Below are 17,735 nucleotides of genomic sequence, written 5' to 3'. Positions count from 1 at the left end.
GAACGGAGTGAATAAATAGGAAGTACCTTTATTATGTTCATTACAATAATTAATTGACTGATTAATTACATTGTCATTGTGTCACTGTTATGACATCACATTCTATGCCTTGATTTTTGTTTTACAAAAGTGTAACTTTTATAAATTTCACAAAGATTAAAAAATATATATAATAGACTATCTAGATAATCAATTAATATACCTTTTTATTTAATATATAATTAAATAAACAACACTAATTTAAATAAAAATTTATTGGCTATTCAAAAAGGTAAAAAATAGATTTGTAAAAATGATATTTTCTTGAAACAAAATAAAAATAAAAGTAAAACCCTTTATAAAACAGGAGTAATACATAGTAATAAGTCAAATTTTGAATTATAATATTTCAAAAATGAACGAAAGAGAACATAAAAGGATACGTAAACTGTATATAAACTACAGGGCGAAGTAGTTTTACTTGTTCTTGTTTCTATTTTTTTCTTTTGTCATCTATGAATATATTGAAATTTTAAGAGAACAGTTCTTGTTTTTTGTTTCATTTCTATATAATTTTGTCGTCCATTTCTAATGAATATTTACTTGTATTTTTTTGTTTATTTTCTTCTCCATTTGCAAGAAAAGGCAAGTAAAATTCCTTTCAAGTTACATATTCGGCTTGGCGTACTATGCAACCATTGCGTGCTATAAAATAAATGTATTATTTTAAAAAATTTCCTTTAACGTTAGAAAAAAATGTATTTAAATTTTTTCAACGGAAAATTTGGTAATCCATATCCAGTTTAAGTTTAAGGTAAGATGGAATCTATTATACATGTCTGTAGCTTTGATGGCACTCAACCTCGTAAGAGCACCTGTAATGGTGTTACCTAAAGAGAGCTTTTAGAAAAAGTGTATTTTAATTTTTTAAATATTATTTTTTTTTTCTTTTTTAGATTAAAAAATAAAAAATAATATCAACCAATCGCGGATCGCCACATATCGTGAGGACCCGCAAATAGTGTAAGGATTCACTAAAAAAGAATCCTTATTTAGAGATTTTAAAGATTGAGGGTCTGACTGGTTCAAACGCAGCGGTTGCGATTGCGGCTGCGGGCGTTTGCCGATGCGGGTGGTTGCGGTTTCTAGCGGTTTTAAGAGATTTGTACGACTGGTTCTGCGGTTAGAAATTGGTGCGTTTGCGGGATACTTATGACTGGTTAACTACCAAATACAGCAGCGGTTAAATAATAAATTAACAATATTTACATTTTATATAATTATAAAAATATCAAAAATCATAATATTATAATAAATATGTAAATTATATTTTCAAAGTTATAGTTTTAAATTTTTTAAATTATAGAAAATATTTTTATTTTAAAATTTTATAATATTAATTAAAATATAATAAATATATTTTAGTATTTTTATAATTCCATTTTAAAAATTTTATTTTTATTTTTATTTTTGTATTTATATGGTTTTTTAAAAAAAAGAAAAAAAAATTATCCTCCCGCAACCGCCCGCAACCGCAAACGCTAGCTGGAACCAGCTTTTGATTTTAAGAGGTTCGGAGCGGTTTGGAGCGGTTTGAAGCGATTTGTAGCGGTTTGTATGATTGTTTCGAAACGCTGTCAACCGCTACCAATCGCAAAAGCTGCGTTTGCGGGTGATAGCGGAAAAACCAATCAAGCTCTGAATCTTTAGCTTTTGGTAAAATCCACTGATTATTTAATTATTATTTTTTAATGACTTCTATTTAATGATTCTCATTGCGGGTGCTCTGAGAACAATTAAGTCGTATCGTATCGTACCAACCGTAAAATTGGCGGCTTTGTAGAAATAGTCAAAAGACTTTTATTAAGTTAAATCCCATACGACGTTTATGAAATATTAATTCATTCACCGTAAGTATAACATAAAAATAGCATCATAGTTCCAAAAAAAATTTCACTACAAACATACTTTAACATCTCATAGAATTTCCAAATTTTAAAATCTTTTACAAACTCTATGTTTCTCTCTTCCTTTACAAACACACTTTAACACACCCACCAAAACTAATCAAGAACAAAAGCAACACGTGATAAGAACTCAAACACACTCCTCAATATCAGAGAACAAAAGCAAACTTTAAAACGAGTCGACTGATTTACAGAGTTGGGGTGTTCCGGTTTCCAGTTAGCATTCATCATTCAACACTCTTCTCTCACCCACATCACGAGTCAAGCGCGAGCTCAGCCCAAGCCAAAGAAGATGATCTAAGCTCTGCGGAAATCGACAAACTGATTCTACTCTCCAACGTCTCACATAGCTCTTGCACTGATGGCTTGTTGTTATTGTTGCTGTTGTTGTTCGGATCCCTGTTCAAACATTGCCTCGCCACCTCACACACCGTTTCAAGCTCTTCTTGGTTAAAATGCTTCAGCTCCGGATCCACCAAACTCGCCATTGCCTCTGGTGTTTCAAGATACTCCTTTGCCTGCAACAATGTAACATGCCCAAAAAGTCAAAACCCATTTCGTTAAAATAGTAACAAGGTTTGAAGTTTTCTTCCTTTTTTTTCTTACCCATTCAATTAAGAAGCCTCTGTCTTTGCAGAAAGGAGGTCTTCCACTCACAATCTCCAGCAAAAGAACACCAAACGCATAGATATTACCAGATACATCGAGATATCTACTCTCCATTGCGTTTGGGAGCACGCATACCGCACCTTCACTATTGATATTCCTCAAATTCTTTTCTGATCTCGCAAGAATCGTCTTCCAGCACTCAAAATCAACCAGCTGCGCCAGAGAAAGCCAAGACAAAAACATAAGATAAACTGTACTGTTCAGATAACAAGCTGGTCTCACTTCACTATACCTTGGGAGTAAAGTCTTCTGTAAGATAGATCGCATTTGAGCTCAGCTCAGAGATTGTGAATGGAGGATCCAGTTCCATATGAAGGTACTTGAGACCACGTGCGATGCCTATGACAATTTTCATCCGTCTTGCCCATGATACCAAAGCGGCTTCCCCATCTGCGTCAAAACATTTATCACAACAATGTTATCTCTAGCCTAAACAGTATAGTATGATGCAACAAAAAGCTCTGAGGAAGTTAGTTATGATTTTTACAGTGGAGGTGCTCGTATAGTGTTCCGTTTGATGCATACTCAAAAACAAGCATTCTTGCAAACGGTGAAGTCTCTTTGCAGTATCCCAGTAATTTTCCAGCATTCTCGTGGTTCAGTCTAGCCAAATCTGCAACCTGAAACAGTGTGAAAATAGCTTTAGACGTCTCAGACACAAAAAGCAGCTTTTCTATGTAACATGATCAGGAGAAGCTACCTCTCTCTGGAAATAGAGCTCGAGGTACCCGGTCCAGTCTTCTTCTTTGACGCAAAGAGAGATCACAGCAATCTCAGGCCCACCTTTCATTGTTCCTTTATAGACCTGACTATCAGCAGACAAACCAATGATGTTGCTAAAGTCTTCACACGCCACCTCAAGCTCTTGCCTCGTGAATCTCGAGACATCCTTCAGCATTTCAGAATCTGCGAGTAAAAGAAAAAGAATTGAGAATTTTGTATTGGAATGTTGGAGAAATTTTGGGGAAAGATGATTCTAACCAACGTAGACTGCAAATTTTTCCTTAACGCTTGAAGATTTCTTCCAAGGAATGATGAGAGACGGCCTGTTTTTCCAGCGGTGAACTGCTGAGAAAAGTGCAACCAGGCAGAACAAACCGACCATTGATCCTGTGACTATCTCAAGCGCAAGAAGCCACTTTGGCCTTGATGTTTTACGATGCTTAGCCACGATATCAGCTGACTGGTGCTTAGGTGGGGAGCTGGGGGTTTCATGAGTTTTGACCAGCTGTGCATTACCTGTAACACAGATTACATTTTAGTAAACCAAGACTCATAAAATGCTTAAAATCGATGTCTCTTACCGCATTGGGAAGAAGGTCTATGCTTAAGATCCTTGTTTTGCATGCAGTTCCCTTGAAAGCTCGCCCTAGTGAGACCATTAAGCAAAATTTGAGATGTCTCAAACTCTGAAGCAAAACAACCTAGACGATACTAATACCTTGGAAGGTGCTCCAAACATTTGGGAATGTTTCCAACAAAGAAGTTGTATGAAAAGTCAGCTACTTTCAATAGCGAAGACTTGCACAAACCGGCATTATTCGCACTTGAATTTGAAGAAAACCTGCAGAGTTGAGTAAACCAAAAAAAAAACATTAAACATTGCAATTATAGACAGAAGTAGTCACAGAACTAATAGCTAAAACTTACAGTTTTGAAGGATAGCCAGATGGTCCAGCGGCAAGAAGACTTCCTTGAAGCCTATTCCTGTCGATGTGAAGTTCTTTAAGATACTTCAAGTTACCGAGCTCTGGAGGCAGCTTTCCAGTTAAACCATTGGACTGAAGGTTTCTGCAAAACGTGAAACAAAACAATCGTCTCAGCAACTCATCTTTTTAAAAAGGTATGGAAGAGGTTGAGTCTTTGTTACATGATCATAATGCTGGACAAACTCCCAATCTCAGCAGGGATAGGACCCATGAGATGATTGTTTCCCAAGTCCAAGATCTTGAGATTCTTCAACTTCCCAATCTCCTTTGGTATTGTCCCCAGTAGAAGGTTCCCATGTAAGATTCTACATAAGCATTCATTCAATGATGTCAAATCACAAACATCAAACTACATATAGTTGTGAGTATGAAAACCGTACAGCTCCTCAAGGTAGGTTATTTGACACAGCTCAGGCGCAAGAAACCCTTTTATCGATGAAGCTGATATATTTCTGCACCAAAACAAGATCCAATCACAAGCCAAACTCACACTAAACTACAAAGAGAGATTGTTACATCTTGATAACATGGTCTTTAGAGGGAGAGCAAGTGACGCCGGTCCAAGAGCAAGGATGTGAATTGGGGTCATTCCAGTTAGACATAACAAGCAAAGGGTCTTCATAGATAGCTTCCTTGAATCTTCTAAGAGCTCCAACTGTACACAGAGGATCCACAAATCTTATCAGATGGATTTGCATAATTTAAAGCTTTTAACTTCACAGATTCGACTTATTTTCTCCAAAAAGGGAAACTTTTCTTGAGGTCGGTCGATTGAGATTCTACGATTAAATCCAAAGAATCTGAGATCTGGGTTTAAGCAGATAAAGCTTCACATACCTTCGTTAGAGGCGAACCCATCGCAAGAGACGAAGAAGAGCCCAAGAACAAGAGACAGCCGTAGAGCTAAAGAACAACAGTTCGATCTCATTTTCTTTCTGAAGATTCACTCAAGTTCGACTCATTAAACCCAGGGAGAACCAACTGATATTCAGATTGAAAGACGACAACTTTTCCTCAACAAGTAAGTACTCTGAAGAAACGAGATGTTTAAGCTCAGGAAGAGACCAAGATTAGCAACGAGAGAGAGAGAATGAAATGCTAAAGATTATACACGATTTAGCTACTAGCAGCCTATCAAAGGAAACTAAAAAAAAGAAAGTAGGAGAATTAGCAGAGATGGCGAAGTGTGAGGAAGAGAGAGAGAGAGAGACTTGGATTCAAAGACAGGTCTTTTGTTTTATTGGATGGGAGAAAATGTCCTTTTAATTAGAAATTAAAATAAGTGGAAAAGGATATATAAATATTGCTATGAAAAAAAATATAACAAATACTTACAAGTCCATATAAAGGAAGAATGTTTTACCTTCCTCTTTTTTTTTTTTTTTTTTTACTTTAGAAAACTTTATGTGATTATGAGTCATTTTGGAATTTCTATACTTTGTGTGTTCTAACATGAATGTCTTTTGGTGATTTTCATTTTAGAATATTATGATATTAATAACAATTTATGTGACAAAAAAAAATAATCATACTGATCAGGATATATCCAAATATTTATATACCAGGAATTGATACAATTCGAATATCTGCAATTGTATACTTTTGCAAATCATTACAATATCTGTTAAATTGTCTTAGAAAATGATTTACTTCAAAGATTTATTACAACAACAAAAAATATATACACGCTAGCTTTTGATTCCAATCGAAAAAGTGTATCTAGAATAATGTTGGAAATTAACAAATTTCGTTGGATGATTCTTATATAGTATTGTTGCTAATCATTGAAGTAATAGCGCGTTAAATGATTTAAGTTAAATCATTAAGAGAATTTTTATGGTACGGTGTCTACGGTGATCTAGAGCTCTTGTTAGCTATTGGTGGGACATACAGTACTTCCGTAGACCGTATATGTCATCTATGAATTGTATTTTAATCAGACGTTGAACATATTATATACATGCAAGTTGCAACGCTATATAAAATAACTAGAGCGTTTTTACGATGTAATGATAAGTAGATTTATATGATTTTTTATAAAGGGAAGAAATAAAATCTATTCACCGTAAGAAAATACTGTAAGACTAATTTAAATATACGTTTTTTTTGTGCCAAAATATACGTTTCTTTACATCTAATCTATTAAAAGAGGAGTACAAAATTAGATTATCCCTTAGTTTTCCACTATATTTACAATGACATGCCACTGGAGTTATTAATTAATCTACCTTTTAGGATTTTTGTCTTTTCTCTTCAATTAATGTATTTCCAAATCAAATTCTAGCTAAAAATAATGGCAACAATAATTAATAAACCTAGATTTTAGTATTCTTTGTCTTTTCCTATTTAATATGTGTGTTTTAAAATAATTAATTCCATATATACATTTCGCAATTACATACATTATATGTAATTATTTTACTAATTCCACATATACATAATAAATAGTACTCTCTCTGTTTTTTATATAAGTCGTTTAGAAGAATTTTTATGTTCCAAATTATATGACGTTTTCGGTTTTCTATATAAAATTTATTAACACTTAATGTTATATGACCAATGATAATATACTTTCTATTTTATTTTTGGTTGATTTGTGTTTAGATAAATAATTTAATGATGTTTTTGTTTAGAAAATATAAAAAAATTAATGATTTCTTAATCTATGTACACAATTCTAAAATGACTTATATTAAAAAACATAGGGAGTATACAACAATTTTCTTATACATAATCATAAAATTTTGAAATGTCATATTAAAAAAAATTATTGTGTTTAGAAATGTCATATTAAAAAAAAAAAATAAACGGGTAAATTTTAAAATATATATTATCACTTATACAAATATATATTCATTTATGAAAAAAACTAACATCCGCGCGGATGCGCGGATCAAGCTCTAGTATATTATTAGAAGATGAACATTCAATACTTGGATGAGTTGTGTTCCTATATACTCCTCCACCTCCGTTTCAGATAAATCCACTCTCTAGAAAAAAAAATCGTTTCAAAAAGATATATTTTTTATATTTTCAATGTATTATTTAGCAAAAAATTGTAAATTTCAATAAAAAAATGGTGTTTATTGAATTTCTATTGGATAAAAGTTATGGAAAATTGTTATTCACAAAAAACAATGCATTTACAATCAAGTTTTAATGTGTTTTCTTAAGTGTAAAAAATTTAAAATATGTATTTTTTTTTGAAACGGAAAGAATATAATACTACTATTATAGTGTGAGGGGCAAAAGAGTCCGTCAGATTTTACGCCACCAATCGTGCGAGCTTATGCTTGGAGGTTTACACTGATCGAGATCTGTCACAAAGACATTGTTTCAAGTATTATTTGGATAATATAACCAGCTAGATTCACAATAGGAAAATGCATCAAAGGGGAGACAAAGTCAATTCAGGGAGGGATCGTCCAAGGAAATTTACCAAGTAGGTTTCACTTTTGACGTAAGTGTTGTGCTTTGTTGTCTTCTCTCCTTTTCTGTGTATTCTCTAGTTAAAAATGGATTGCATGATCGACTTGCCAATATTAGAATGATATCTCTTACCAGTAAAATTTGCTATATCTGCAAAAACATCATTAACAAATCGCATATGAAAAGTTTTCAACACTAACACGAACAAATCTATTTTTTCCAAGCTAATTGTATTATCATATCCTAAAATAAATATATATTTTTTAAAGTTGCTTCGGAAATTTATTAGATTGGCTTTTTGTGTAATATTGAACTTGCGGTTTGATTAAATAAACATGTTACATTGAGTCGTGAAAAGTAGATACATATAAACAATTATGGGCTTATTTGCCAAATAACAAAAAAAAATGAAAAATTAGATTTTGAGAGAGAGAGTAGAGAGAGATAGGAAGAAAAAGTAAGAGAGAGGGGAGAATTTTGGTTAGTTAGTGTATTTATGTTTTTTTCATGTATATAGGGTGCAATTTTCCAACAATTAACACGTTTAGAAAGCAAAAAAAAAAAGAAATAGGTACAAGTCTTAGAAAAGCTACAAACTCCACTGAACATGTTCTAAAAGAAATGCAAGGGTTTCTTGAAAATAAATCAAACTTAAATAAGAATAGTAGATAAAATATTATGCAAGTTAACACAACAAAGCTTGGAAATAAATAAATAAACGGTCTAGAAGAAATTCAACACTCAACAACCCTATCAATTTAATAATTATTATTTTTGATAAAAAATAATAACTATTAATTGCTAACAAAGTTACAGAACATATATTTCCAACGTTTGGTACAAAATGCCATACTATAAAATTTAGATGGATCCAACAAACCCCTTGTTTATTTCTAGTACATTCTACGTTTCTTATTTAATTACAGTTCTTTTGTAATAATATATATATATATAATATAATTGGCCCTCCCTAACTGATTGTAACTTCATAAAATTGAGCAACAAACAAGATAATGGGACAAATTACCCATGCGTGTTCCATTTGTTTGGTTCTAATATTTCTCGTGTTAGATATATCAATGTTTAAACATACACATAAATGTTGGACAAATTCAGAATAAGGATTCGATGGATATTGCCTTTAAAATTTACTGTAGATAGTATTCACTTTACCAGCCAGAAAATATAGTAAATATTTCATTTGTGCGCTGATGAATATAAAAGTTGGCTAATGCCTAGTTAAATTTCGTGCCATTTGATGTTTCTATTATTTATGTGTTTAATCTATTCGTTTTTATTTTCTTTTCAGTTTTTAATCATGATTTTAGCTGAAATGATCTACTATAAATACTTTCTAACTAAACATAATATACATTTACAGATGACAAATAATAATTATGCTTATGTGTTTGGACATGAATTAGGTTCCAAGTCGTCACACGCAATGCTTACAAGCAAACATTGAGTATATACTAAGGGAAATTGATAAGGACCATCATGAATACTCCACTTTGTTAAATGGGCAACTTATATACTAGGTAATACGGTATAATTTTTAGATATTTTTACACTATACACATTTTCGTCGAAGATATATCAAGCATAGTTTATAGTAAGTTTATAGTAAGTTTATAGTAAGTTTCAATCACTGAAAACAAAGTATGGAATCTGTATTATGTAAGGAAAATTATTTATTTTCCAACAACCTAGATATTATGTTTTTAACATTTTCTCTTTAAAAAAAAAAACATTTTATTAAATCTTACGGACTCGCATGCTATCACTTTTTGTATGAGAGAAATCTGACTCAAAAATATTCACCGCCGTGCACGTGAGTAGGAACAACTATTTAATGAAAATGAACAAACTAACATTATAATATTCATTAATAACGAGACAACCAATAATAATTACTACTCTGTTTGACACAAAAAACATATATGATATTCAGTTGATAAAAATAATATATATATCATATTCGTCTATTACTTTTATCGATTTAAAAATGTATGTTTTGGAGTTTCTATCTATGTTATAAATATATTATTTTGTGATTAATTTCTTTTCATATTTTTAATCCAATCAAAATTTAATAAACATTCACAGATTTTTTTACAATTTACTATATTATCTAATAGAAAATAAAAATATAAAAAATAGTTTTGTTTGAAATAGTTTTGTTTAACATATAGAATATTTTAAAACGGAGAGATTATTTGTTTTTGATGTTTTAAAGTAATTACTTAAGTGGAAGCCCCCTTGGTCTAGTGTTTTGACTAGAAATTTATTAATGTTTTTACATCTGGAAGTGTGGGCTTCAAACCCTAGAAAATATCAAATTATGCAGATTATGGAGAAATAGGTTACAAGAGATCTTCAGCTTGGTGCATGACGTACCATCGAACATGGATCTTATAGGACGATTCAGAGTGATGCAGTCATACGTATATTCTCACAAGGTGGTAGAATTATCGGCTGTAAAATCGTCTATATAACATTCTCATTATTATAATAACATAATTAATCAGACGTTAAAAAAAACTAATTACTTATTGGCTAAGAGAGATACACGTTTGTTTGTTGCAACAAATTAAAAGGGTAGCCAAGTTGGTATCTAATGCCTTGTAAATATGCCTATCGTTATTTTTGAAATGCCAAGTTATGTGTGTAAAAAAAAAGACAAATGATTAGAACTTAGACTCTGGATGATTCAAACGCAGCGGTTGCGGTTATGGTTATGGGAGTTTGCGGATGCGAATGATTATGGTTTCAAGTAGTTTTAAGAAATTTGTACGACTTATTATGCGGTTAGAAATTGATGTGTTTGCGAGATACTTATAACATGTTAAATACAAAATGCAGCAGCAATTAAATAATAAATTAACAATATTATATTTTATATAATTATAACAATATCAAAAATCATAATATTATAATAAATATAAAAATTATATTTACAAAATTTATAATTTTAAATTCTTAAAAATTATATAATTTTTATTTATTTTATAATATTAATTAAAATATAATAGATATATTTTAGTATTTTTATAATTTCAATTTAAAATTTTTATTGAATATTTTTATTGTATTTATTTTCTTTTTTTAAGAAAAAAAATATATTCTCCGGCAACCGCCCGCAACCGCAAACACTAGCTGAAACCATCTTTGAATTTATGAGGTTTAAAATGATTTAGAACGGTTTGTATGATTATTGCAAAACGCCAACAACCGCTACTAACCGCAAAAGCTGCGTTTGCGGATGGTAACGGGAAAACCAATCATACTCTTAGTAGATGATAAAACGCATAAGGTTATTACTTTGAGATGCTATTCTTAAAATCAAAAAGTTTCAATTGTTAAATAATTAATCATGCTTATAAGATTAATACTGAATGAACTTTGTATTCGTCAAAAAAAAACTTTGTATTCGTCAAGGCAGCAAAACAAACTTATTAACTAGAACTGTCCCATCTTTTAACTATTCACATGAAATTGATTATTAAGTTTCCCATCGTCAAACTATAATCATATCGCAATAGCCTCACATGCCCTCTTTATGCATGGGATTATTATCCGCTTCACATTCGCTCCGAAAATAGAATATCTGAAGTTTCTGAATCTGAATCCGAATCCAGATAGTAAAAATTTTGGATCCGTCAAAAGTGAATCCCGATCCAGATATCTTAATTTTTAGATCGAGATCCGTATTTTTAAAATATATTAAATTTTTAAATTTTATTGATATTTATATCTGATATTTTAATATTTATACATAAATTAGCTTTATAATATTACATTTTATTTTTTAAATATTATTCATATATATATATATATTTATAAATCTTAAATAAATATTTGATTTAAGTATTATTTAAAAAAAATTAGTAATTTATATAAAAAAATATTTTTAATTATTTTTTCGGATCCGTATATCTACGGGTAATATAATATCTAGACGAATATCCGGAAGACACGAATCCGGATCCAGATATTAAAATTAACGAATCCGACAAATCCAAATCCGATACCCTAAATTTTTCGGATATCCGGATCCGTTCCATGCTTAGCCCTCTTACTCTCCAAGAACATCTAAATACATGAACTAGAATTATATAGCAAAACATAAATCCAATTTTGTAAATATCATAATGTACTACATATAAATAAAAGCTATTAACACACTATCTATTAGTTAAGCAGGTTTCAATGTGGACTCGATTTAGGTTTAGGAAATTGGTCAACCCATGCTAAGAATAAATGATATATTTCTCAAAATATCATAAATCTAACGTAATCCGATAAATAAAAGCTAAAATAAAATCATATCAAACTATTTGATAGTATCATTTTATTGAACGTTTTTCCAGTAAGCATGCTCCCATTTCTCAACTTGCCGGATGAGATTCAATTTCTTCCTATGGAACTTCTCGAGACCGTTGGGATCAAAAGGAGGAGGCAGTGAACATGGGCCTGAAATGTGAGGTTCATCGACTAAAGAGCCCATCAAAAACCTCTTATTAGTCCCATTCGCATTTCCAGAAGGGCACACCATCGCTTCCGTGCAGATTTCAACACTGTTTTGGGAAACTTGAGGCTTGAACTTAAGAAGCTTTGAGTATTCATTCAGCAAATGGAACATGTAATCATACACGTTTTCCATTGATAGATCTCTTTGCATGAACTCACTTGCTCCCCTTCCAATCTCTTGAGCCTGCATTGCAACCAATTATAAATAAAGAGTATGCATACATAATTACGATCCAACTTTTCAAGTATTACGCAACATGTGTTTTTGGTACTTTATTTAATCTAATCACAGTATTAACTTATAGGTGTAGACAACTATTTTATAGACTATATTCGAGAACTAAAATGAAAAACTTTCCTCACAAAACCGAAACTAATTGCTCGAGTATATATATTACATTAACATTTTGTAAACTAGGCGATGTATGTTTTTTTTACTATAACCTAAATCCTTTTCAAGGTGTAGTTGGTGTCATCATGTAAGAAAGATTATCTAGACACAAAAAGATTTGACAATGATACCTTTTGAGTGTGATTATTAAGCCAGTCAACAGCAAATTTGATGGATCTACATTTATTCTTATCATTAATGGGCCAATAGTGTTGGAGAGGTTGAAGAGTTCTTGAGAAGAAATCATAGTAATAAGGTTTAACCATCAACGTGACTGAGTCACACGCTAATATGTATTTCTCACTCACTGACCATCCATACCCTTCTATATATATCTTGTACCTGCACAGCTTATTATCCCAATAATTAAATTCAACATATATATAAACCTTAAATTAGACATTGGTACTATATGAGGCAAAAAGTACAGACTAGTACTAACCTGTAAGTGCATTGATCTGCTACATTTGAATTCTCAAAACCTTTTTGCCCTTCTGATATCCAATCCTGTGTAAACACAAATAAAAAATTGCTCACAAATTCATTTTTATATACCTCATGGAAAGATTAATAGATGAAATATGGTTATACGTACGAAGAAGCATATGTTCAAGCATATATATATATATATATATGCTTCTATAAGCTCAGTGCCGTGCGAAGGCTAGTAGGAGGCCAAGACAAAAATAATTTATTTTATATCAAATATACGTATTAATTTTTTTAATACGAACCAGAAAATAAATTGTTTTCTTAACTTATATTTTAAAATTATTTTTAAGAAAAATTAATCTTACGAAAATTAATGGCAAAAGTTATATTTTGGTTACAACTGAAAATTGTATATACAAATTCAAACTATATGCAGGAAAATGTTTTCGACATTCAAAATAAAAAATATACAATAAAATTAATATTCACAATAACTAAGAAAAAATGATCATATTATTGAAAAGTATTAAGAGATAATTATAGTTTTTATCATATTATCATATATTGATTATATGATTTATGAATATAGAAGCTCCAAAATGAACTAATGTGAGAGGGAGCCTGAGGCCAATGCCCCAAAATTAATAAGGTGAGCACGGCTCTGTGTAAGCTTATGTTCGTACGTATATATATATATATGTATACCTGAATGAAAATTCTAGCATTCCAATCATGTTGTGAGGATAAATTGCAAGTAAGAAGATCTTCTCTTGAAGGAGATGCAACAAAAGGATTCCCTTTCCAATATGCATAAGATTCTCTCTCCATAAACTTCTTCTTCTTCTTTCCTTCTTCCATTTCTTTCAACACTTTGCTCCATGGTTTTATGTTTATCTCTTGCCTTCATCCACCAATTTAATCCAATTACTTTTTTTTTTTAATTTGAAATTTATTAAATTTTCAACTATGCAAATAAATCATCAGTCGCAAACAAATATGATATTCGATACAAAAAAATATTTCAAAGTTTAATATGGAATTACCAACGAGATTTTAGAACTATTCACTTCATGTTTTGCTGTAAAGATTGAATTATATAGAAACTAAAGTTACTTTAGCTAATCACTTATTCAAAGCATAAATAGGGATAAATAAGCTACAACCAGTACCACTTAACTAATAGTGACATTGAGTGGAGAGTACTATCATTTAATTCTTACCTTTTCGAACACTTTAAATCTCTTAAATTACTATATACAAAAACTGGAGAACTAGGACTTTTTTTGCGGCATGTGATCAAGTGGGGACAAGTGTACGTTAACAACCATACACGCTTCAGACAAAGAAAACAAAAGAAGAAAAAGAGAGATAGTGTAGAGATATATTCCAGTACGTACCATCCCCAGAATGACCAGTCTGGAAAGACGATATCCGCCGTCCATCTATCTCCGCCGTATCTAAATAACACAGGTGGTGCATTTTCAGCTGTAAGATTAAATGTATCGTAACCGTCCGATCTAATGACCGGCCGATCATCACAGTCAAACATGAGATCCACGTCAGGCAACTTCCCTGGATACTTTCTCAGCAGCTGAAGAATCCCCCACAGTGTGAACGCGTCTCTAGTTTGTATCGACTTTTTGTAGTTTTCTACGAACACCTTGCCGTTTACTATGAGTAACCGGAAATGCGCTGTCGTTTGTCCTCGTTCCACCATTTCTCTTGTTATCCCCGTCTCTCTCCATGGCTTTAGATCCTCGTGGATCCACTTGAAGTAATCAGGACATGCCCGGTTCGATTCGGTTTGGTTATTATTATAACCGGGTTGAGCTGTTCTCGAGCAAGAACCGGACCGGTTTTGATTCAAGAAACTTGTGCAATCTACCGAGATTCTGGTTTTCTTCGTTGATTTCTTCTCTGGTACTGGTACAGGTGCGTGAACCGGTTTTGTTGTTATTATTGTCGGTGGATTATATGATTTTGTCTGTGGTAAACAATTAAAAATTCAATTAATTGAAAAATAATTGAATTTTTAATCACGCAATGAGAAGATCTCAACAATAATTACCTTGTTTAGCCATAGAAATGTTCTTGAGCAAGAACCAGACCGGTTTTGGTTCAATAAACTTGTGCAATTTACCAATACCCCGGTTTTCTGCGGTGATTCTAGCTCCGGTACCGGTTTTGTTGTGACTAATGTCGGTCGATCAAATTGTTTTGTCGTCTTTGATTAACAAAAAAAAGATTATGTTAATTTTCTTGATAACGTTATTCTTAAGGTTATTTTCTTAAATAATTATACCTTACTAAGCCATAGAGAGGAAGTGACGGCAACAGCGGCTGCTACAAGGAAGAGGAGAAGCGTCAAGGTGGCCACATGGAGTTTTCCGGTGATCGGACGGTACGTTTTAAAGTGGGAGACTAGAGAAGTGAGAGCTCGAGGTTTAGAGAAGAGAGATGTCATTGTTATGATTTTTTTGGATAAGGGAATCTTTGGAGGCTAAGGAATCTTTTCTCAGTCTTCTTAATTTTTCTTGATCTCTCTCTCTCTTCCTTCCTTCCTTCCTTCCTTCCTTCCTTCCTTCCAGTCTCTCCTTTTTATTTGAACCTAAAAGAAAAGTTAAGCAGGAAAAGAAGATGCATGTTTCAGTTACAAAAAAAGAAAAGAAAAAAGAAGATGCATGTTACGTGAGTTTGACAAGGACACAACACGACACTGATGATGATGATATTGATAATGGACTCGTTTTACTACATTCTTTGAAATTTGGAATTTCATCTACTAAACTTATTACTCGATCGTGTAAATTACGTCAGTTTCGTATTATGATAATCATATACGACTATTCCACCGTGGTGTTATTGGTTACCGGCTAAACCGGGCGCACTTGTACGTATTTGGCTTTAATTGTTTTGTTGTTTTACTTTTCTTTTCCAGCTGTACATTTGAAAAAAAACAAAAGACCCCCAAAAACATTTTTTCCTAAAAATTTTTCATATTTTTTTTTTCGAAGTTATAGTTAAACGCAAATTAATAACAAAACAAAACAAAACAAGCCTAAAGACCCACTAAGTGGGCCCGGTTAGAATAAATAGCTAGTAAACCATAGCACCATTTCGTCTTGTCCTGGTACTTTTTCCGGGTTTATCACAAACTAGTATTATTGCCCATATTATGTATGGACAAAATCATTGTTAAAAGTATTCATACCAGAATGTTTGTTCAAAATGTGTCACTATAATAGAAAACATGCATTTCTATTTTCAAAGGAACAAAATAGTGTGATTTAGTGGCAATTCATGGATCTGGTGATGAATTTAAAAAATATTGAACCACAATTTACGATCAAACTAAAGGCTAAAGACATTACATCAACTATAAATCTATAAAAATAATTAAATACAATTTAAAAACTTTCAGATTTTATAATTGTTTGTCATTTTTCCTAAAGCAACAAAACGGTAAAAACTCTCGAAATAAATGAGAAATTTGAAAATATTCTTCAAAATAACTAGCAACAAAATATGTTGACACAACACATTCAAAAAACGATTCAAAACATTTGGCAGATCATTAAATGAAAAGAGTTTAGAACGGAGGTGGCATAAAAAAAATTAGCTGCCATTTTTATTTAGCAATTGCTTATAACTTAGAATTACCAGTTTACAGTTTATGCAGAAGCAAAAGAAAGGTGATGATCGTGAGAGAGTATAAAGAGGGAAATGGTTGTGTTAAAAAGAAACTAAAAATCTTTTTTTTTTTCATTTATTCATTTGTTAACAAAAAATAAAATCATTAATTTTATTTTAAAATAGTAGAGGACACATGTCATACATAGAAATGTCAATTAATTTTTGTTTTATAATATAAAAGATAAAGTCAAGGAACCTTCTTTTCTGATGCATTTAAAGAAAGCTCTGTTCAGAAAATCGTTAGACGCTATGCGTGCGGCGACTTCGGGCCTAGCGAGTTATTGAAAATGCAGGGAGTACGCGGGGCGGAATTTTTCTTACTCATTTAATATTTGTAATGTAACATACCTTTAAAAATTATACATACAAGTAATAACGCAGTAAGTGCTGTATTCCAGTGGCTATTTAAAGTTTGATTGACTTCCCAGCCCGGGTTCGATGGCCAACAATGCAGTTTTTAATTTTTTCCATTAAAAAGGGCAAAATTGTAATTTCGTAGGCGTCTTCTTCTGTAACCTATTTTTACTAGGGGTAGACGTTCGGGTACCCGTTCGGGTTTGGATTGGGTATTTCGGATTTTCGGGTATTTTGGTATACGGATATAGAACCCGTTCGGGTATTTTTGTATTTTGGGTCGGGTTTGGGTATTTTTAGTTCGGGTTCGGTTATTTCGGATCGGGTTCGGATATTTAGATTTTGAAATAAAAAAATAATTTTTTCATTGTTTTAAGTTTCTTGTATTTAAAAATATAACTTTTACTTAACTGATTTTTTTTATTTTTAATAGATTGACTGATTAATATATTTAGAGATAACATTGCAAAAATAAATAAACATTAATTTGGTCATTTTTAAAAAAATTGGATGAAACTTTTGTTAATACATAAAACAAAGAGCTTGACATGCATTCTAAGTGAATATCAAATCATTTTATAT

At 31.6% G+C, this 17,735-nt stretch overlaps 2 protein-coding genes across 2 annotated transcripts; both read right to left on the bottom strand.

The window, feature by feature from the left end:
• Window positions 1–1,915: 1,915 nt before the first annotated feature.
• On the bottom strand, window positions 1,916–5,557 carry LOC106450870 (probable LRR receptor-like serine/threonine-protein kinase At1g63430). Its single transcript, XM_013892654.3, has 13 exons — window positions 5,162–5,557; window positions 4,841–4,979; window positions 4,705–4,776; window positions 4,486–4,629; window positions 4,266–4,406; window positions 4,057–4,179; window positions 3,920–3,984; window positions 3,597–3,854; window positions 3,316–3,521; window positions 3,103–3,235; window positions 2,848–3,005; window positions 2,553–2,768; window positions 1,916–2,464 (listed from the first exon to the last, which is right to left on the bottom strand). Exons 1-13 carry the CDS (start codon window positions 5,250–5,252, stop codon window positions 2,201–2,203), a joined length of 2,010 nt encoding a protein of 669 aa, XP_013748108.1. The 5' UTR covers window positions 5,253–5,557; the 3' UTR covers window positions 1,916–2,200.
• A 6,444-nt stretch (window positions 5,558–12,001) lies between these two features.
• Window positions 12,002–16,091, bottom strand: LOC106450875 (O-glucosyltransferase rumi homolog). Its single transcript, XM_048739712.1, has 7 exons — window positions 15,409–16,091; window positions 15,175–15,330; window positions 14,504–15,090; window positions 13,812–14,007; window positions 13,117–13,181; window positions 12,806–13,016; window positions 12,002–12,467 (listed from the first exon to the last, which is right to left on the bottom strand). The coding sequence occupies exons 1-7, from the start codon at window positions 15,568–15,570 to the stop codon at window positions 12,105–12,107; spliced, it is 1,740 nt and encodes a 579-aa protein (XP_048595669.1). The 5' UTR covers window positions 15,571–16,091; the 3' UTR covers window positions 12,002–12,104.
• Window positions 16,092–17,735: the final 1,644 nt, after the last annotated feature.

Source organism: Brassica napus, chromosome A9 (assembly GCF_020379485.1).
Source record: "Brassica napus cultivar Da-Ae chromosome A9, Da-Ae, whole genome shotgun sequence".
Classification (NCBI taxonomy): Eukaryota; Viridiplantae; Streptophyta; class Magnoliopsida; order Brassicales; family Brassicaceae; genus Brassica; species Brassica napus.
Note: the sequence above shows the minus strand (reverse complement) of the source record. Positions and strands in the feature narration are given on the sequence as shown.

Excerpts from the sequence above, each read along its gene's own strand:
- LOC106450875 (XM_048739712.1), bottom strand. The coding sequence starts at position 15,570 with ATGACATCTCTCTTCTCTAAACCTCGAGCTCTCACTTCTCTAGTCTCC. Across the intron at positions 15,091-15,174 it reads CATTTCTATGGCTAAACAAG|ACAAAATCATATAATCCACC; the intron begins GTAATTATTGTT and ends TGTTTACCACAG. Across the intron at positions 13,182-13,811 it reads ATGCTAGAATTTTCATTCAG|GATTGGATATCAGAAGGGCA; the intron begins GTATACATATAT and ends GTGTTTACACAG.
- LOC106450870 (XM_013892654.3), bottom strand. The coding sequence starts at position 5,252 with ATGAGATCGAACTGTTGTTCTTTAGCTCTACGGCTGTCTCTTGTTCTT. Across the intron at positions 4,980-5,161 it reads TGGGTTCGCCTCTAACGAAG|TTGGAGCTCTTAGAAGATTC; the intron begins GTATGTGAAGCT and ends CTCTGTGTACAG. Across the intron at positions 4,777-4,840 it reads AAAGACCATGTTATCAAGAT|AAATATATCAGCTTCATCGA; the intron begins GTAACAATCTCT and ends GTTTTGGTGCAG.